The sequence below is a fragment of the Typopeltis vanoorti genome, chromosome 20, assembly GCF_054136105.1.
Source record: "Typopeltis vanoorti isolate ZY-2024b chromosome 20, IOZ_Tvanoo_1.0, whole genome shotgun sequence".
NCBI classification, from domain to species: domain Eukaryota; kingdom Metazoa; phylum Arthropoda; class Arachnida; order Uropygi; family Thelyphonidae; genus Typopeltis; species Typopeltis vanoorti.
The window spans coordinates 23,885,214-23,907,461 of NC_143568.1; the positions used below are offsets into that span (position 1 = coordinate 23,885,214).

At 37.4% G+C, this 22,248-nt stretch overlaps 1 protein-coding gene across 1 annotated transcript in view; it reads left to right on the forward strand.

Annotated features, from left to right (window-relative positions):
- Nucleotides 1-22,248, forward strand: part of LOC150095284 (laminin subunit alpha-1-like) — a 1,249,242-nt gene that overhangs the window by 99,332 nt on the left and 1,127,662 nt on the right. The window contains exon 5 of the mRNA XM_090410638.1: nt 5,504-5,563. Coding sequence (XP_090266764.1) covers nt 5,504-5,563 — 60 coding nt within the window. The remainder of the gene's footprint in view (nt 1-5,503; nt 5,564-22,248) is intronic.

The window sequence follows — 22,248 nt, forward strand, 5'->3', positions numbered from 1 at the left end:
TCTCGTTCAATGGAAACCGGTCTGGGTAGTGGCCCTTCCCTTAATGCATAGCATTATATATGCCCATGGAGGTGTGCTTTTCATTATGGGAGATACTGAGACAAGGAGTGATGAGAGCTTGGTCCACCTTTACCACAAGTTGCCTCAGTCCTGAAGATACTTCAGGTGCAAACTTTGTTTGCTTACACTTGGATAAAGGATTAAACTAAATTTGTTATAGTCTAACCAAGTGGAAGAATACTTCTAACATCTTTCTCTAAATCCAAAGTAATTTAATAATAAGGTGGTACACCTTTTGGCAACTCGTATAGGTAAATATGACTTCTCCATTGCTTCTGCCTTAGTATCACCACTTCTGGGTCTGGCTCCCACTGATGAGACCACAATGGAGGGCGAAACCGGTTGAAGGCTTAGGTGATGAATGGCAACATTCATGTATTCAATATTCATGTAGCCCATGAAGTTTTAACTGAGACTCGGCTGTTGCTGTCACCCAGGTCCTGGGTGGTGGTGGTGGGGGGGTAATGAATGGCAATGCTGTAGCCCATGAAGTTAACTGAGGCATGGCTGTTGCTGTTACCCCTCAGATGAGATATGTGCAAATGAGCGGTTCTGCTCAGTGGCAGGGTGAGCCTGTTACTGAGGGGAACAATGCTGAGTTTTTGGAGTTTGACTTGTACTTGAACATTCTATAAAGGTCAAAACCGGTCTGGGTAGTGGCCCTTCCCTTAATGCATAGCATTATACATGTCTGCAAGGAAATGTGCTTTGCATTATGGGAGATAGTGAGACAAGGAGTGATGAGAACTTGAGCCACCTTTACTACGAGTTGCCTCAGTCCTGAAGATACTTCAGGCGCAAACTTTGTTTGCTTACACTTGGATAAAGGATTAAACTAAATTTATTATAGTCTAACCAACTGGAAAAAACTTCCAACTCTTTTAGCATCTGTGCTGATATCCACATCTGTCTCTATTGCCGAATTCATATTCCGTTTATGTGACAGTGCTAGTTCCTCCTCCTCATACACCTAAGTTTCCTCTTCCAGTGTAGAGATAGCATTGAGCTCTATATGTGCTGTATATGCTGGGTTGATAGCATTTTTTGCAAAATGGGCATGCATTAGTTAAACAATCTCTTCTGTATCTGCTGCCCACATAATTGTCTCTCAAAACTCATAAAAATAATTCTCGTTATTTCTAGATGCTATGTCTCTTCATTTCAGTCTGTATTACCATAATTAAAAATCATCCATAATGATCACCCTTCCCTTGTTCACCAATTCAAGTTGTCTGTACATTTCATTATCACCATCTAATGCACATTTTCTGGCCTATATCAACATCTGATTAAATATGTGATCGTGTTGACTGTCATCTCACACTATACTGCCTCAAAAGCATTGCTGCTATTTCCTCCTTGTATCTCCATGTTGTGTGGACATAATTCCCCTGCTACCCCCTTTGTCCTTTTCATCCTTATAGAAAACATCACATCTTTCCATTTTCATTCCCATCAGGATATCTTCCACTTAAAACCATGTTTCACTTGTTGCAACAATTTTGGGGCAAATAAACTCAATCAATGAAACAGTTTGGCCACCGTTATTTCTGATATTCTTGGCATTCTGAAATAAACATGGAAATTCACTTTTAGCTATATAACCAGTCCTACTCATGTTACCTGCTAGTTGTGCTTTCTTCATACTTGCACATATCCAATTACCTTTACCACTCCATATATCTCTCCTGAGATTAAATTATTCCCCTTACTTTCCAGGCTATTCCTCTTCTACTGACCATCTCCATACACATATTCACTACTGCTTTCAACACCTAGTCTCCTTATTGCTGTCTCCATGTCTATTCTACCCCCCCCCCTCACTTTCTCTGTCCATCTTGTATTCCAATGGAAAAATCAAAAAATATGGTCTTTAAAGGACAAGATCCAGCAAGAACTAAAATAGTAATAGATAACAAGATCTTAGAACACGTGAATTCATTTAACTACCTAGTATGTATGATCACATATGAAAATGAAAAAGATATAAACATAAAAATTGCAAAATATTTAAAAATAACAGGTGTAATTAACTCTATATTTAAACCAAACCTAGTTGAAAAACAAACCAGGCTAAAAGTATACAATACATTAGCCCTACCAGTCTTAATGTATGGAAGCGAAATCTGGACAATAAAACAAAAGGACAAACAAAGATTAATAACAACAGAAATGAAGTTTATGAGAAAAACTGCCAAGTATACCCTATTTGATCACAAAAGAAACGAAGATATTATGAAAGAATTAAACCAAGAATCAGTAATAGAAAAAATTAAAAAACATAAACATAAATCGATGGAACACGTTCAAAGAATGAAAACAGAAAGATTACCAAAACAAGCCTTAAAGTACAAGCCATTAGGAAAAAGAAAACCAGGACGTCCCCTTAAACGATTCAACGATGACTTCTAAGGCCGGAACAGGCCATACTAGGCCTAAATCCTTGATACGTATGATGATGATGATGTGTCATTTGTGATCTCTCTTTCTCTATTTTCCTCCATTCTAGCATTTTGTCCTCTTTCATTCCTACCCACCAAATGCCTAATCTCACTCATTTATTTATGGGGTGTGATATCCAGGAAAAGGAAAGTCACTAGTGGAGTGCCTCATCTGTTTTAGGGCCATTACTATTTAACTTGTATATTAATGATATTGGCGAAGATTTGGATGGAGATATTCAGTTGTTTGCAGATGATGCAAAGGTGGGATGAACCATAAAGAGTAGTGAAGATGTTGTGGCCTTGCAAGAAGACTCAAATAAATTGAGTGATTGGGCAAGCAAATGGGGATGTGAGTTCAATGTTGCAAAATATAAGGTTTTAATTTACTTAAATTAAGGGGATATTAAATCCCACATAGTTTTAAAACCGAATAAGAAACTCAAAGATTGGAATCAGAGAGTTTCTTGCCGAATATAGTAAACTATAAAGTATCGGCGACACTAGCGTTAGCCAATGCAAGTGATCCTAGTACGTAGTACAATACCAGGGCAGCTCGTTGCAAAGGTGGGGAAGTTCAGATCGCTATTCTTAGGTATTTTCCATAATGTAAAAACACATTTCCTAGGAAATGTATGCTGTTATTACATTATGGAGGGAGGTCACTACCCAGACTGGTTTCAGCCTTTTTTGAGGCTTCATCAGTGAGTAGCTAGACCTAATACCAAAGTGTATAGCGAAAAGAACTTATGTACTCTGCGAACGAGTTTTCCAAACAAGTGCAACCGTTAAGTTACTTAAGTATAAAGAGCTAATAAGCTTCATTTCGGCAATGAAAACATTACTTAAATTAAGGGGATATTAAATCCCACATAGTTTTAAAACCGAATAAGAAACTCAAAGATTGGAATCAGAGAGTTTCTTGCCGAATATAGTAAACTATAAAGTATCCCTGGTATTGTACTACGTACTAGGATCACTTGCATTGGCTAACGCTAGTGTCGCCGATACTTTATAGTTTACTATATTCGGCAAGAAACTCTCTGATTCCAATCTTTGGGTTTCTTATTCGGTTTTAAAACTATGTGGGATTTAATATCCCCTTAATTTAAGTAATGTTTTCATTGCCGAAATGAAGCTTATTAGCTCTTTATACTTAAATAAGGTTTTAAAATTTGGAAAACAAAGATGGGATTCAGAATTTATGCTTGGTGAGAATATATTGTTGGAAGTAGAGGAAATAAGAGATCTGGGGGTGATAGTGGATAAGGATCTAAAATTTAGGTGACTCATTGCCAAAATTGTGACGACAACTCAAAGACTTCTGGGAATGATGCGGAGGACACTGACGTGTAGAAGTAGGGAGATTCTTGTTCCATTGTATTAAGGCTTTGATTAGGCCACGCATGGACTATTGTGCCCAGATTTGGTCACCGGGTTTTCAGAAGGATGAACAGATGTCGGAAAGGGTCCAAAGGCAACTGACTAAGGTAGTTTCTGACCTCTGGAATGTTGAGTATGAGGAAAGATTGAGAAGATGTAATTTGCAGAGTCTGGTGGAGAGAGAAGGAAGAGGGGAGATATGATAGAGACCTACAAGTTGGTAAGGGATTGTTATAAGATCAATGATGGAGAAGTTCTACAGAGAATCGTGGAAGATCAGGGGAGAACCAGAGGTTATCCCTGGAAACTGTATAAAGAGGGTGTGAGTAGGGGAGTGAGAGGCAGGTTTTTTCGTGCAGAGTTGTGAATGATTGGAATGCCTTGCCTGAGAGTGTGGTGTCTGCAAGGAGTTTGAGTGTGTTTAAGACATGGTATGATGAGATGTGTGTGTGTGATAAAAGGACCTCCCAGATGAGTCTTTGACTCCATGAGGTCTTGTTTAATAATAATAATAATAATAATAATTTCTGATCAACTCATTGTTCAAATTTTGTATCCCAGCACTCATACGCCTGCAATCATATCTTTCACACCTGCAGTTATACTCACTTTCATTCCATCAGTCTTTTTAGCATTTATTGATAAAAATATTATACTTTTTTGCAGACCTATACTTTCTCACTTCTCGTGTTCAGTCTGTCTACAAACTAATTCTCTGAATTTCCCCCTTGCATGCATGCGTGCATGCTGTACTCATGATGATGAACCATTTTCAAGAAATCTATGCTGATAATTACATTTGATCTTTGTGCATGTGATGTGATGAGTGTGTTTGTGCCACCATTTTGTTGTCATTCAATGCATGCTACAAAATTCTGGCACAACCTGACTAACAATCAATAGAGCTCCACAATCACCATCCAATTAGACTGAACTATCAAAAATAAGATTTACCAAAATGCAAACAGGATCATCAATTATTACACAAAATAACACTTTTCTTTTCCTGAGCTATTTCCCAGTGGTTTGGCACTTTTTTTCGTATCTTTGCGTTGATTTTGTCATATTCACAGAATGCTTTGTGCAGTGTTGTGTTGTGCTTTTTCTCCCCCACCCCGTTATAGTATGTAATGTTGATTTTATATGTAAAAAATATATTTTAAATTTATGTGAGAATACCTATTTTGACATGCCAGTTCTAAAGTCTCAGCAGCTCACGTTTGGCCAACAGGTTAGTAATACCCATTCTGGAGTATTGTTCCCAGATTAATTAACTCTTTGGTCACCCAGTACTAATCTACTCTTGGTGTACTGCCTTTTTGTGGGGAGGGGGGGGGGGAATACACACATGCATACACACACACCAAGAGTAGCTTTTATGATATTCATATATAGTGTTACAGCATCATAAAAGTATATTCTGGTATTATGATTTTATCTATAAAATATGATACATTGTTCTTTTATGAATGTTTAGAAACGTGCTATTACCTACAGTTCTGTTTAATGTGTAATATTACCTACTCACTCACTTGCCTGCATACTAAAACAATTGCTTATCAGTAAAAAAAAATAATTTTTTGTTTATTTTTAATCTGATGTTTTTTTTTTTATTATAGATACACACATCTCTGGTCAATGGTCGGCCTGGTGTCGATGGTCCAAGTGATACTCTCAGAGTAAGTTAAGTGATATTTTTTATATATTATGTTTGAAGAAATCTTTAGTTGACCAAGGATTATTCACAAGGGCTAATTTTTATTTTTTGCATCTATGAAAAGCAGAAATTAAATTTTTTGAAAGTTTTTGAATTTCTAGAAAATTAGCAATACTTGGCACTACAGAAAGAAGGCCAGGCTCTATGTATTGTATATGAATTTCAAGGTAAAAATCATGCTTTATGTGTTAAAACATGATCTCATCAGCACTTATGGTGAGAATACTTTTTAACTCCTTTTGTTAATCACTTTGGTATTGCCTGTTTATTTTATCACTTAACTTTAATGGATAGGTGACAAGAATGTAGCAAATGTTACAGTGGACAGTACCGATTGTAGGATGGAAAATGATGTTATTAATTGCCAAGAAAATAGAGGAGAACAAAACTGACATAAATAAAGAACTAGCATGCTTGAACGTTATCTTTCACATGACAAAGCACAAACTTGAAAAATTGCAATAGCAGTAAGAACTTATTGGAGTCAAGAAGAGAAACAAGAAGGCAGTCCAAAGTACTAATAAAGACCAAACAAACAAAAAAGAAAAACAACTCAAAGAGAAAATTATTTATGGAGACTCAATGATCAGGGGAGTACTTAATAAAAGTGTGGCAAAGTTGTGTTTCTCTGGAGCAAAAATTCACAATATTAGTCATGTAATCTGGATGCAAAATGGTTAGTTGAAGGAATTGATTGTTTTGCTTGGGACAAATGATTGGAGAGACGAGAAGTATTCTATGAGGGAGGATGTAAAGGAGTTGTTAGAGACAAACTGAAGAGCGAGACGGTAAAGATTGTAAGTCTCCTACCTTGCTACAATAGAAGCGAACTGAGGAAGAGCATGTTCCTAATGAGTCTATACAGGTCAAGTGATTATTATGGGGGACTTAAACTATGGAGATATAGACTGGAAGGAAGAAAGGTCACATGACAGGAAGGAAATTGAATTTATGCACCTACTAAGAAATAATTACTTGAGGCAGCATGTGATGGAGGGGACTAGGAGTGTGAGAGTATTGGACCTGGTCATAGGATCAGAAGAGCTATCTATAACCAACGTGAACACACTCTCTCCAATTGGTGAAAGTGACCATGAGATCTTGACTTGGGAGATTGTGCAACATGAGGAATTTTCTGTCAAGAAGGGGTATATGTGGAAATACAAGGCTGGTGATTATGGAAGAAGCTTAAATCTGTGCTATGGCATAAAACACTACAGTGTAAGGATTTTAGTATTGCATGGGATATAGTTAATGGTCATCTAGAAGAAGTAATATTAAATTGTATACTTAAGGTAAAGAGGGGTAATCAGGTAGGAGTTAGATGGATGAATAATATAATTAAACATGAGCTGCAGAAGAAGAAAATGGTGTGGAGGGTATATAAGGAGAAAGGTGACCAGTAAACTCATGAACAGTACAAGGCTCAGGCAATAAAGACCAGCATGGCAAGGAAGGCAAAATCAGATTATGAGAAGAATCTAGCCGAGCAGGCCAAATGAAATCCCAAGGAGTTCTTTCATTATGCGGCAAGTAAGAGAAAGAATGATTATGGAAGACTAACCTTAATGAGTGATGATGGTCATGAAGTGAAAGAAGCAGATAAAATAGTTGAGTTACTGAGTGACCACTTTGCAAGGATATATCATCCTAGTGAGGTTGCTGCTTTAACATATGTGACAGATACTAATGTGGGAACAGATGTGGTTGAATTCAAAGTTCTTAGGATATTGCAGAATCTCAACGTAGAGAGAGCTGTGTTATTAGATGAGATATTAACTTAGGTTTTGTGAGCATGTGCAAGGTAACTGGCAGTGCCTCTTACTGAGCTCTTTCATTTAAGTCTCAGCTCTGGTAGAGTTAGAAAGGAGTGGAAAGAGGGCAAAATAATTCCCTTGCATAAGAGAGGTTCTAAGACTTCATTAGCAAATTATAGACCAATCAGTATCTCAGGTGTGGTGGTAAAAGTACTGGAAAAATTGGTCAAAAAGAGAATTCAGTAATGGGTAGATAAAAATATGATACTGTATGAGGGGACAACATGGCTTTGTGAAGGGTCAGTCATGCCTTATTAATTGTTTATCTTTTTATAATAGAGTAACAGCAGAGTTGAATAAAGGAAATGGTTATACAATGATTCTACTGGATTTTGCAAAGGTATTTGACAGAATATCACATGGAACTCTGTTACACAAATTAGAACAAATGGGGATGGATATGACACTGGTTAAGTGAATAGGAGGGTGGCTGCTGGACAGATATTAAAAAAAGTGGTATATGGAGAGCAGAATAGAGGTGAAAACAATTGATTAGTGGTGTGCTACAAGGTTCAGTGCTGAGATCATTGTTGTTTAATTTGTACATAAATGATATAGGAAATAAGCTAGGTTTTTAATCCTTTTTCCCAAGTAAGCAAACTGACAAGTAAGTCAAGTTTGCGGCTGCACGTAGTGCAACACTAGGCAACTCGTTGCAAAGGTGGACAATTTAAATAGGCAAGCTGACTTACTTGTCTGTTTGCTTACTTGGGAAAAAGGATTAAAAACCTAGCTTATTAAATACCCAAGGTAAAAAACTTTGTACATATTACTCTCATCCTGAGATTTTTATTTAATGAGGTCAAAGCACCTTATGGCAACCTGTTTAGGTAAAATATTTATAAGCTCTGTATTACTTCACCCTTGGCATTTTTTAGGTCTGGCTCCCACTGACGAGACCTCAATAAAGGTCGAAACCGGTATGGGTAGTGACCATTACCTTAATGCATAGCATCATACATTTCCAAGGAAATGCGCCTTGCATTAGGGGGAAAATTCTAAGGAACGTGATCAGAGCTTACTCCACCTTTCCAATGAGTTGCCTAGTGTTGCATTACGTGCAGCCGCAAACTTGACTTACTTGTCTGTTTGCTTACTTGGGAAAAAGGATTAAAAACCTAGTTTATAAAATACCCAAGGTAAAAAAACTTTCTAGATATAGGAAATATTCAGTTGTTTGCTGATATTGCAAAATTAGATAGAGTAATAGTTAATTAGGGCAATGTGGAGAGCTTGCAGGACAATTTAAATAGGCTGTCAGTATGGGCAAAAGATAATTGGTTTCAGTTCAGTGTAAAGTTATGCATTTTGGGATAAGCAGATTACAAGCTGTGTATTACATTGATGGCACTGTACTTCACAAAATAGAGGAAGCTAGAGATTTAGGGGTGATAGTAGACAAACAGTTAAAGTTTAGAGGACATATTGCTACAGTTGCTAAGGTAGCCCATAAGATTACTTGGCTATTCAAGAACACATTAACAAGCAGAGATAAGGAAGTTTATTCCCCTTTATAAGGCCTTGATATTTACATCTGGATTACTATACTCAAGTCTGGTCTTCTGGGTTTCTTGGGGATGTAGAAGCAGTGGAGAAGATTCAAAGGCAACTGGCTAAGATGGTGTGTGGTCTGTGGAATGTTCCCTATGACGGTAGGTTGAGGGTGTGTGGATTGCAGAAGTTTGTTGATAGTAGAAATAGAGGGGATATGATACAGGGGAAATGTTTCAGCACTTGGCTGGAGGGGCCAGAACAAGGGGTCTTCCCTTGCTTGGAGAGTTGTGAATGAGTGGAATGGGTTGTCAGAGTCAGTTGTGAGTGCTTTGTCTATTAATGGGTTCAAGGAGAGGTATGATAGATTGTGTGGATAGTTTGTGTCTCATGATGAGTCTTCTGACTCCATGATGGTACCTTATTATAATAATAATAATAATAAGAAGAAGAAGTCAAACAGTTCCAGGTGAATATGAAGGCTATGGCATGAATATGAGAAATACACACAGTGCATAAATTTCTCAATAAAAAAACTTCTGTTAAGAAATTCTGACATTGATAAAATCCAGTGGTGGGGAGAAGAGGCAAATATTGTTGGAAATTTGCATTGCACCTTCATGTGATGGATATCATCATCAAATCCATTGTCAGTGCACTGCTGGATGAAGGTCTTTCCAGGATGACTCTATAACTTTCTGTCAATGGTTCTTCTTCCCCAATCTCCTGCAAATCTAATGATATCATCAATCTGCTGTGGTTTTGGTCGGTGTCACAGTCTGTTTTCTTCCTGTGGAATCCAATCCAGTACTTCTTTTGTTGATTGTTGATCTTCTCTTTGAGCAATCTTGCCCGCCCATTGCCACTTCACAATTTGCTCTGATGGGCAGGCACTGAAGAATTAATACGAAATTATAAGCAAAGACATTAGGTAAGGATGGCTATGAGAAAAAAACAATTCACAGGATCAATCCTTCACAATAATGCTACTAAAGATAAAAAAAATTTTGAAAAATGCCATAGCCATGCTGTATGTTAGGACAATAAAAAAAAAAAAAAAAAAAAAGACATAAACTGCATAAATACAATATTAAGACAATATTCTACCCATCCACAAAATTAAAAAAGCATACCAAACCCATCTAAAGATCTCCTTCCCTACCTTTTCCATCCAATGATACACAAAATCTAGTTCTCCTCTAATGTACCCTAAGGGGAAACAGGAGACACAATCCCAGTAAGAAAAGATAGAACACAAACAATACATTGAATTCCTTCATTATGGTAAAACAAGCCTTTCTGATCATGCCCTCCAAACATGTCATAGAATTAATTGGAACTGCACACATTCCCTGTCCTGCACTAAAACTTGGTAGGAATAAAAAATTCAAAGAGGCTTGATTCATCATCCCAATCTCTACAAGAATGATGGATTAGCAATTCTAAGGATCTTTATTCAACTGGATTGCCACCATACCAGCTTTGCTTATTCTGTTGTCTATTTCTATATTTAATTTGGCATCTCCACTAAGAAGTGTGCCTAAATAGCTGAAATATTTTACTTACTCCATAGGTTCTCCATTAAGTTTTCTATGTTCCTACCTATTTTCATAATTTTTTGTTTTTTTTATTGCTGATTTTCATGCCAAATTTTTTACAGCTGTTATTCAATTTAGTCAGAAAATTCTGAAGACTTTCACTGAATGTGTTAAGGAGTACATCATCTGCACAAAGCTAAGAGTTTGATATCTCTGAATTTAATATCAGATTTAATGCTGTTTTCTTTCATAATGTAATCCATCTAGATCAGGGGTTGGCAACCTGCAGCTCCAGAGCTGCATGCGGCTCTTTGAATGAATAATTGTGGCTCTTTTCATTATTAAACAATCTATTTTTGAATAATGCAAAATGAATGTTATTTATTAAATTAGAAACTAAAAACCCCTAAATTTAGCATTTGCAATAAATACACATTTTTCATTTAATCAAGGACATTTTACATTAAGTCAAGGATATTTTACAATTGAAAATAGCACATGCGATGCTGAAAAATTTAATACTTTCATGTTTGAACGCTTTGAAATCATATGCGATAATCCTTCTTTACATTTTACAAAAATTCTACTTTATGGTGGATATGACTTCCCATTTAAACTCACTAAATAAGAAACTACAGGGAAAGGTAAATACAGCAGTTATGCTTTTAGAAGAAGTGATTTCGTTCGAACAAAAATTTATATTTGTTTGCGACAGACTTAGAGAAAGGCACATTATTACATTTTCCTATGTTGAAGAAATATTAACAATAACAAGCTATGATAATAATTTCATAAATTTAACCTTTCTCAAAAGAAATTGTGGTAAATATGTGATCTGCATTTAATGGGAGATTTGAGGAGTTTAGAAAGAACAAGGCAACTATGTCATTTTTATTGCGACCACTTGAAATTAATCCTGCCGAATTAAATTTTTCACCTTTTGCTGGAATTGATGAGGCTGCATTTCAACTTCAGTTAGAGGACCTGAAAACCCAGGATTTGTGGAATTCAAAATTTAGAAATCTTAAAGCTGATCTGGAGGAGCTGGAAAGACAAAAATCTACCCTTGCAATAGAAAAAAATGGTCTGAAATAGAAGATCTTCAAAAGCAAGATCAGATTGTATTTGACACGTGGAATTGTTTACCGGACACTTACATTCGGTGATTTCAAACATATGCATTTGGACTTCTATCGATTTTCGGATCAACATATTTCTGTGAGCAAATATTTTCTAATATGAATTTTATTAAAAGTTGAGAAGTGTACTAAACAACATGAGTCTTTCATGTTTGAAAATGAAAATTACGGTGTATTTGCCACATATTGAGAAACTATCCCAAGAAATTCAACAGCAAAAGTCGCACTAAGAAGATATTTTAAATTAAAAAAAAAAAAAAATTAAAGAAATAGGTATGTTATTGGATTTTATACATATGTTTTTGTAAGGAGGAGGAAATCTTTGTTTTATTATTTAATATTTAAAAATATCATATAATTTCGTGTGACATGCCACCCCGTGTTTTACAAGTATGATGACGTGTTACTGTTAAAAAAACTGAATAAATAATTTAATAATAATATTTTTCAATGTAGTTTCTAAATTTAAAGCAGTGATGAGCATTTAAATAGTAAATCAAATACTCGGTTCGATCTGCATAAAGAATATTTTCTTTTTCTTTTATCAGAAAGTATTAATTTATTTTCCATTATTTAGGTATATTTTAATTTTTTAACCTGCACAAATAAATCCACATGTAAAAATCAACATTTATCAAATAGATTTTTAATTAAAATATAATAATTCTGCCATACAAAACGAACACCATGGACCGCACAAAAAACCTGAGAGGGCCGCATGCAACCCGCGGACCATTGGTTGCTCATCACTGTGTGCGGCTCCCTAATTTTTTTTAACAGATATAATTTTAAAAATGGCTCTTCAATCCAAAAAGGTTGCCTACCCCTGATCTAGATGATGAATTAGAGTTGAGATAGTATGCACCCTCGTCTTACATCTGATTTTACATTAAACCATTTTATATTTTACTAAATATATGAAGAGCCAAAGGCTTCAATTCGGCGACGTAAAATTATTTAAATTAAGGGATATTACATCCCATATTGTTTCACAGCTGAAAAAGAAACTCAAAGAGTTTCATGCCGAATATAGAAACTATATAAAGTTCGGCGAGTCCAAGCATAAGCAAATACCTGGATAGTGCAACACATAACCCATTTGGTAGTGCAACACTGAGGCAACTCATAGTAAGGGTAGACAAGCTCCGATCACTATTCTTAGTATTTACCGATAATGTGAAACCCAGCTCCTAGGAGCTGTATTACTGTTCTACACTATGAGAAAAGTCACTACCCAGACTGGTTTCAACCTTTATTGAGGTCTCATCAGTGAGTAGCTAGACCTAGATCATACCAAGTTTGTAGCCAACAGAGCTTACATACCCTACTATAAAATTGCCAAGAAGGTGTCAATAAATTACTAAATATATGAAGAGCCAAAATCTTTAATTCGGCGACGTAAAATTATTTAAATTAAGGGATATTACATCCCATATTGTTTCACAGCCGAAAAAAGAAACTCAAAGAGTTTCATGCCGAATATAGAAACTATATAAAGTTCGGCAAGTCCAAGGGTAAGCAAATACCTGGACAGTGCAACACATAACCCATTTGGTAGTGCAACACTGAGGCAACTCATAGTAAGGGTGGAGCAAGCGCCGATCACTATTCTTGGTATTTACCCATAATGTGAAACCCAGCTCCTAGGAGCTGTATTACTATTCTACATGAGAGAAGGTCACTACCCAGACCAGTTTCAACCTTTATTGAGGTCTCATCAGTGAGTAGCTAGACCCGGATAATACCAAGTTGGTGAGTTCAAGCGTAAGAAAATACCTGGATAGACAACGCATACCTGGATAGTGCAACACAAATGGGTTATGTGTTGCACTATCCAGGTATTTGCTTACACTTGGACTCGCCGAACTTCATATAGTTTCTATATTCGGCAAGAAATTCTTTAAATTCCTTTTTCGACTGTGAAACAATATGGAATGTAATATCCCTTAATTTAAATAATTTTATATCGCCGAATTGAGGCCTTTGGCTCTTCATATATTTAGTAATTTATTATGACACTTTCTTGGCAATCTTATAGTAGGGTATGTAAGCGCTGTTCGCTATAAACTTGGTATTATCTAGGTCTAGCTACTCACTGATGAGACCTCAATAAAGGTTGAAACCGGTCTGGGTAGTGACCTCTCATAACGTAAACAGTAATACAGCTCCTAGGAGCTGGGTTTCACATTATGGGTAAATACCAAGAATAGTGATCGGAGCTTGCTCCACCCTTACTATGAGTTGCCTCAGTGTTGCACTATCCAGGTATTTGCTTACACTTGGACTCGCCAAACTTTATATAGTTTCTATATTTGGCATGAAACTCTTTGAGTTTCTTTTTCAGCTGTGAAACAATATTGGATGTAATATCCCTTATTTTAAATAATCATCTTATATTTGTTTCAATTCCAACTGATTACTTACAGTTTAAATATACATTATATATTGCTCTGTATTATGTTCCATTTCTCCTACACTTGGTGTTTTGAAAAGCTTTTCCAGATCTACAAAACTTATGTAGAGATCCTTGTTAAGTCCCATGATTTTTCAAATGTTTATTGTCAACTGAAACACTAATCCTGACAATCTCTGTTTGGCCTGAAGCCATCTTGTTCTTCTCCAAGTTTTTCTTCCAGAATTTTTGTCAGCTTCTTCTCTAGTATGATAGTATAAGTTTTACCTGGACCACTTATTAGAGAAATTCCTCTGTCATTGTAAGGATTATATTTTCACTTTATGACAGATAGTTGAAAAATCATGGAAATATAACCGGGATCTATGCATAAGTGTAAAATAGGAAGAAAGGTACTTATTAACAAAGACCTCCATGGATTGAAAGACATCATTGTGAGAGATCATTACTATCACACATGCACACACAGAAGAAAATTATGAACATGGAAAAACATTAACTGCATTCTCAGCAATGAAGAACTAATAGAATAGAAATATTTCTTTAATTTAGGCACAATTTTTTTTAGTGTAGATAGTAAATTAAATTTGTAAAGTATTATTAAAGCCTCCATAGCATAGTCAGTTTCAGTGATGCATTTTGGTTGGAAAGACCTGAGTTTGAATCCCATCTAGGATGCGAAGAACCTTTATTAAGGCTTTTCATCTTAAGGTGAGTTGGCCAGTCTCATATGGAAATAGCAGGTTTTTTTCTCCTGGAAACTTGTGGGTTTCATCCTACAAAACAAGTAAACTGGCCAGAAGGACACACAACATACTACAGGAATAAGGATTAAAACTAACCTATTGCATTAGATCTGGTTTTAAAAACCTGCATGGTATCATGTGGGTCTATGTGTAACTGTAAAATAGGAAGATAAGCACTTATTAACACAGACTTCCATTGAATGAAAAGACCTCATTGCGAGAGATCATTACTATCATGCACACACAACAGACTGTGCCTTAAATTCATTCAGCATTTTCACACTCATCATGCCCACAGACAGTGCATTCCACTCAACAACCACACCATGCAAATAACTTTCTTCTCAATAACCGACCTTGTTGCTCCAGGAACAGGAAATGAATATAGGAAGACGAGTAGTGTGATAGGAGAGAATGAAGGAAAAAAAAAATGAATGAGAAAATAATAGTTGATAGTGTAGAAGGCGTGAGTGACTGTTAAAGTTTAGGAAATGGTTTTGTTTGGGAGAGTGAATTTCGATTAAGAGTGACTGACCTTCAGAGGGAGATAGAGGAGTTGAAAGAGGAGGTGGAATGTCTTGGGAGAAGTATGAAAGATGAGATTAGGAGAATGGAAGAGATAAATGCAAGGCAAATCGGAGTAGGGGAGAGAGAGAGTTTTGGGAATGATAGGAGAGGAGAGAAATTTGGGAATGATAGGAGAGGAGAGAAATTTGGGAATGATAAAAGAGGAGAGAATGGAATTGGATGTGGAAATGGAAATGGAGAGAATGGAAACAGTAGGAGAGAGGGAATGAGAGAGAGGGGTATAGGAGTACTAGAAGAGGAGAAAATGGAAACAGTAAGAGAGAGAGAGGTATGGGAGTGCTAGAAGAGGAGAGAATGGAAACAGTAGGAGAGACGGAATGAGAGAGAGGTATGGGAGTGCTAGAAGAGGAGAGAATAGGAACAGTAGGAGAGACGGAATGAGAGAGAGAGAGAGAGAGAGAGAGAGAGAGGTATGGGAATGAAAGAAGAGGAGAAAATGGAAACAATAGGAGAGAGGGAATGGTAAGAGGTATAATGTATGCAGACTCAATGATCCGTGGTGTTCAAGATAGGATGCATGAGGAGTGTTTGCCAGGAGGAACGATAGAAAGTGTGGTATTGGCAGTTAAGAGAGGTGAAAGGGTGGATGAGATGATTGTGATGGTGGGAACAAATGACTTGAGTGGTGGCATAAATAGGGCAGCAAGAGATATGAGATTCTTGCTTGAGGTGGTACGAAAGAAGACACAGAGAGGAAAGATAGCGTGTGCGTTGCCTAGGTTTGATAATGATGAGCTGAGCAGAAGAGCAGTAATATTGAATGACATAATAGCTAGAATGTGTGACAAAAGAGGACTGGAATATGTGGATGCTTGGAGTGCATTTCAGGACAGATAGGAATTGTATGCGAGAGACCGCTTACATATGAATGAGAAAGGACATAGGCATCTGGAGAGATTGCTGTTCTGAACAAGTCAGTGTGTCCCAGGGGGATGGTAGCAGGGCTGGCCTTTTGTGGGAATGGGTACTTGGGAGAAGGGGGACGACATCAGGTAACACTGAGCCCAGTGGAGTCTAGAGGGGATAATGCTGGGTATAGAAACAATGGCATTTATATGCTTTATACTAATACCAGAAGTATCCAGAATAAGGGAGAGGAATTGGTGGTGCAGATAGCATCAGCCTGGCCAAAAATTATTGGGATCACTGAGACGTGGTTGACAGAAGAGGATATAATAACAGGAATAGAAGTCGCTGGGTACAGCATTTTTTGGCAGGATAGGAAGGGAAAGCGTGGTGGTGGAGTATAGCTTATGATAAGTGACGACCTATGTCCTCTAAGAGTGGAGACTTTGGAAGGCAACAACACTAATGATTTTGAAAGCATATGGTGTGAGGTAGAGGTGGGCAAGACAGGATATTTAGTGGAGTGTTGCTACAGACCCAGGAGCACAGAGGGTTGGGGACCAGGAAATGTTTAGACAGTTGAGTTTGGCAAGTGAAAGAAGAATGATTGTTATTGGAGATTTTAACCACAGTAGTATAAATTGGGGAGAGGAAGATGCATGTAGCAATAAGGGAATGGAATTTCTAGAATTCTTGAGGGACAAATGTCTTAGGCAACATGTAATAGAGGGAACAAGAGGTTCAAGAGTTTTGGATTTGGTTATAGCATCAGAAGAGTTGATAATAACTGAGATGACATCTCTCCCACCATTTGGAGAGAGTGACCATATGGTTTTGACTAGGAAAATGAATAGACATGCAGGAGTATCAAAGAGACGGGAACGAATGTGGAATTATAAGGCAAGTGATTATAATAGTCTGAGATGTCAACTTGGGGAAGTTTCATGGAGGGAGGAATTGGAAGGCTGGGATATCATTAGTGTGTGGGAAATTATGAAAGAATATTTGTTAGCAGCAATGGTAAGTTGTATACCACGAGTGAAGAAGAGGACACAGTTTGGAGTAAAGTGGATGACAAACAATATTAAACAGGAATTGCATGCGAAAAAGAGGCTATGGAAGAGATATAAGGAGATAGGTGAAGAGAAAATGCATGAAGAGTATAAGACGCAGGCCAGAAGAGTAACTAGTATGGTAAGGAAGACGAAACTGGAATATGGGAGGAGATTGGCCCTGAGATCCAAAGAAAATCCTAGAGAATTTTTTAGATATGTTGCCAGTAGGAGGAGAAATGACTGAGGAAGAATGATATTGTGGGATAAAAATGGAAATAGAGTAACTGATGCAGAGGACATAGTGGAATTGTTCAATGAACACTTTATTGGAGTATTTCATCCTGAGGGAGTCAGTTTTAATGCTAGAGGGATAGGGTAGGTTCGAGGTTTAGAGGTACAGGAGAAGAGTGTGTTTCAAATACTGAGTATTCTGGATGTCCGTAAAGCTGTGGGACGGGATGGTATTTCACCAAGAGTTTTGAGAGAATGTACTTGAGAACTGACAGTGCCTTTGACCTGGCTTTTCAATGAAATTCTGGCTGCGGGAAAGGTGCCCATGGAATGGAAGGAAGGTAAGATAGTGCCATTGCATAAGGGCGGTAGCAGACTGGAAGTGGCTAATTATAGACGAGTTTGTGTGTCATCAGTAATTAGTAAGATCTTGGAGAAAGTAGAGTAACTAGTATACAGAAGGACTGTATGCAGCATTGGGAAGATGAGGGTAATGTTATCTGTGAGAGTCAACAAGGATTTGTGAAGGAGCGCTCTTGTTTTAGCAATATGCTAGCCTTTTATGATAAAGTTACAAGAGCGTTAGATGAGGGAAAGGCATATGCTGCCATTTTCTTAGACTAAGTGAAGGCATTTGACAGGGTGCCACATGATAAGTTGATATTTAAGTTGCAGCACATGTGTCTGGATGTCAGATTGGTCAACTTGATTTAGGATTGGCTGTCCGATAGGTATCAGAGAGTTGTATGGTGGGGCAGTTTCAAGGAAGCAGAGGGTTACAAGTGGGGTCCCACAGGGCTCAGTACTAGGACCTATGTTGTTTAACTTTTATATCAATGACAATTGCAAGGGGATATTCAGTTGTTTGCGGATGATGCGAAGCTGGGAAGGATTATTAGTAATAGTGCTGATGTGGTAGCCCTGCAAGAGGATTTAAATAAGCTAGATAGATGGGCAAATGAATGAGGGTATCAGTTTAATGCAGCAAAATGTAAGGTCTTGAGGTTTTGGAAACATCGATGGGATGCTGCATACTCTATGGGAGGAGTTATACTGGAGGAAGTAGGGTAGACAAGAGATCTGGGGTTGATGATTGATAGAAACCTGAAGTTTAGGGGACATATTGCAAAGGTGGTGAAGGTAACACAGAGTATTGCTGCAATAATGAGAAGGACGCTGACCTGCAGAGATAAAACAGTTATCATTCCGTTGTATAAGACCCTGATCAGACCACACTTGGACTATTGTTCTCAGATTTGGTTCCCAGGATTTGAAGGGGTTAAATTAACTGTGGAAAGTGTACAAAGGCAGATAACAAAGATGATTTCAGGACTGTACAATGATAGTTATGAGGATCGCTGAGGGAATCTGGACTGCAGAGTTTGGTGGATATAAGAAGGAGAGGTGATATGATTGAGACTTTTAAACTGTCGAGAGGTGGTTACATGATTGACACTGGGGAGTTCTTTCGCTTGGTTGAACAGCGGGAAGGAGTGATGACAAGAGGCCATCCCTGGAAGTTACGAAAGGAAACTATGAGCAAGAGGGTGAGGAGTGGTTTCTTTGCATGGAGGGTGGTTGATCCATGGAATGCATTGCCTGATGGAGTGGTGAGAGCGAGAACGGTCAATGAGTTTAAGGAATGGTATGATAGACTTTGTGTTTCTTAGGGGGGGGGGAGACCTCCCCTTGATGAGTCTTGATAGCCTTTGTGTTTTTTAGGAAGGACGAGTTCAGGCCTCCCATGACGAGTCTTTTGACTCCATGGAGGCCTGAATAATAATAATAATAATTTCCTTACTTATACATTTTCCAGGGATGGTCTCCTGTTCTACCCCTGTCCCCTTCCATTTATGAAAAATCACTTCTACATTAGCCTTCTAAAAACTGCTTACCAATTTACACACTTTAATCATATCCTGCAATACTCTTCTTCTTATTTATGAAGATTTGCAAAGGACACCCTGTCAATCTGTCCTCATACTCAGTATTCACAGACCAGAAATTTGTTCAGTTTTCTGTGGACCATTTCCAGTATATCTTCATCCCCATGAAAACCAGATGGGCAAACCTGCACAAGTAATCCATATGGGACATTAAGTGCTTATACAATGAAACTATAATCTCTTAACTTCTGCATGTCAATAGCCTCCTCACAAATTCAGTAATCCAATGTGATTATTTCACAACTTGAGGAATAGTCCTATCCAGTCCATGTCAACCACCATTCTCAGATCTCTCAACTCCTTCCCTCCTCTTCAAAATTTCCTCATCATTTTTTACTTTACATCTCCTTGCTATCAAATTTCTAAACCTCTCACTTGCCTGCTCATATAGTCTGTTCAGATCCTTGTGGAAGGTCAGTACTTCTCATGAACCTCATTCTTCATTCTCCCCAACTTTCCATCATCTGCAAATATTTGCCCATCTCTAAATAAACCCATTCAGTATCATTAATATATAAGTTAAATAATAATGATCCCAAAACATATTCATGCAACACTCTGCTAGTTTTACAAGTCATACTGTTGCAAGATGTTTTAAGGTTGACAAGGCTCTATTAATTTCCTGAAACATTCCCTTAAAACACAAAGATATATTATCAAGTCCTATTGCCTTATTAACATTAGGGTTATTTAATTGTCATGTAGCACCCACTTGCTCAATATCAGTCCATCTCTCAATATGTTTATACTCAAATTTCCAATGATGCCACTCTTTTGATAATGCATTACTGTGATGAATTTTTCACTGAATTCCTCAACTGTCTTCTCCAGCAGCAGTTACTAGGTTATTACCATTTTCATCATTTAACATCATTTTACCATATGATTAGAAACTCATTCTTTCTTCCTTGCCACATCTCTTTCTCTCTCTGTTATTCTATTCTAGGATTTTTCTTGTCTTGACTGGCTAATATCTGCTCATATTGTAGATTTGTTGTCCTTAATAACCATGTTGCCTGCTCTTTTTCTTTATTGTTATTTTTTTGGGCTCACTTCTCTGATCTCTCCTGTCGCAAACTCAGTCATTTCTTCTTCAGCCTCCAAAAAACTAGATTCTTTTCTGCTCATGATATCGCTTCTCAGTCATACATCCAAATTTACTCAACCTTGAAATTCTTCTCACATATTTGGGTGGTACACCTATAACTCTTTCATAGACATTCATTTTCTACTATATGTTTCTATAGGTACATCCATGTAAAATACTCAGCTTAACGTTTTGCTATTATTCTTCTAATTTCTTTTTAAAATGGAAGCATAAGAGCAGCTGCTCATCAACATCCATTTACTGTCCAGTTTCCGACTTAATGAACCATCGATGTGTTATAGATTTTGCAGCTTTTGATGTGTGGGTTTGATATATATATATATATATATATATATACATACACAAGGGCTGTTCAATAAGTAATAAGACTAATTTTACTGTCGCAAAACCACTCATCACAATATTAATTTCTGTGGAATAAAGAAATGTTGCTGTCTGTATTAATAAAAGAGGTTGATAGATATGGGCTGATGTGCCAGAGTATCATGTGATTAAACGCAAGCTTGTTTCGGCGTGCCTACGAGCCATGACCAGTCATCGAAATGGAAGCGTCCTTGGAACAGCGTTATGTGATTAAATTTTGTATGCGTTTGCAAAAATCGGCATCGGACACTTTTAACATGATATGCGAAACTTTCCACGATGAAGCAATGTCGAGGGCAAGTGTTTTTCACTGGCATAAAACTTTTAAGGAAGGAAGGCAAAATGTGGAAGATCTTGAACGTGAGGGAAGACCTTCAATGTCCATCACAGAGACAATGATCAACGCAGCAGCGATTATCATCAAGGAGGATCGCAGAATTACAGCATGCCAGCTGCATGTTGTCCTGAATATTTCTGTGGGAAGTGTTGGCGCAATCATGGCTGAACATTTGGGACTGAAACGTGTTTGCGCCCGATGGATTCCCAAACTCTTGACACTGGAGCAAATGCAGCATCAAGTGGATGTGTGCACAGAATGGAAAGAAAGACTGGAACAAGAAGGCGACAACTTTTTAAAACACATCATTACAGTAGATGAAGCTTGGTTGTATCATTATGACCCTACAATGAAACAACAAAGCAGTGAATGGAAGCATCTGTCTTCTCCTACCCCCAAGAAAGCAAAAACTGTAAAATCGGCTGGTAAAGTTATGACCTATCCTATGTGTTCCTTCTGTCTCGTTTCGAAGCTTCTAGAGGTCTGACCAACGTAACTAACACCACAGGAGTAAGGTATATTATATACTCCAGAGTACTTGTAGAATGGAAATTTTTAAGATCACCAAAAGACCCTCATCCATTCTACAAGTACTCTGGAGTAAATATACCTTGTTCCTGTGGTGTTAGTTACGTTGGTCATACCTCTAGAAGCTTCGAAACGAGACAGAAGGGACACATAGGATATGTCAGAAACAACAGACAAGATATTTCAGGCCTTTTTTGCCACTTTGCCTCTACCAACCATCTCATTAAGTGGGATAAGAGTCCTATGCCTTATATAGAAGAGAATTACCATTCCAGAACCTTCAAGGAGGCTGCTACAGTTTCCTGTTGAACGGGCTGCTCGCCCGTTCAACAGGAAACCTAAATAAGAATCAAAGTCTAATCCTACCGGAAATTTGGAAAGCTTTAATCAGATCACTAAACATCAAAGAAATGAACTTTCAAGCCACTTCCATTATGTCTCGCAACAAATAAATCATGTTCCCAAGACACGTGCATTGTCTTGCACAATACTAATTTTGTA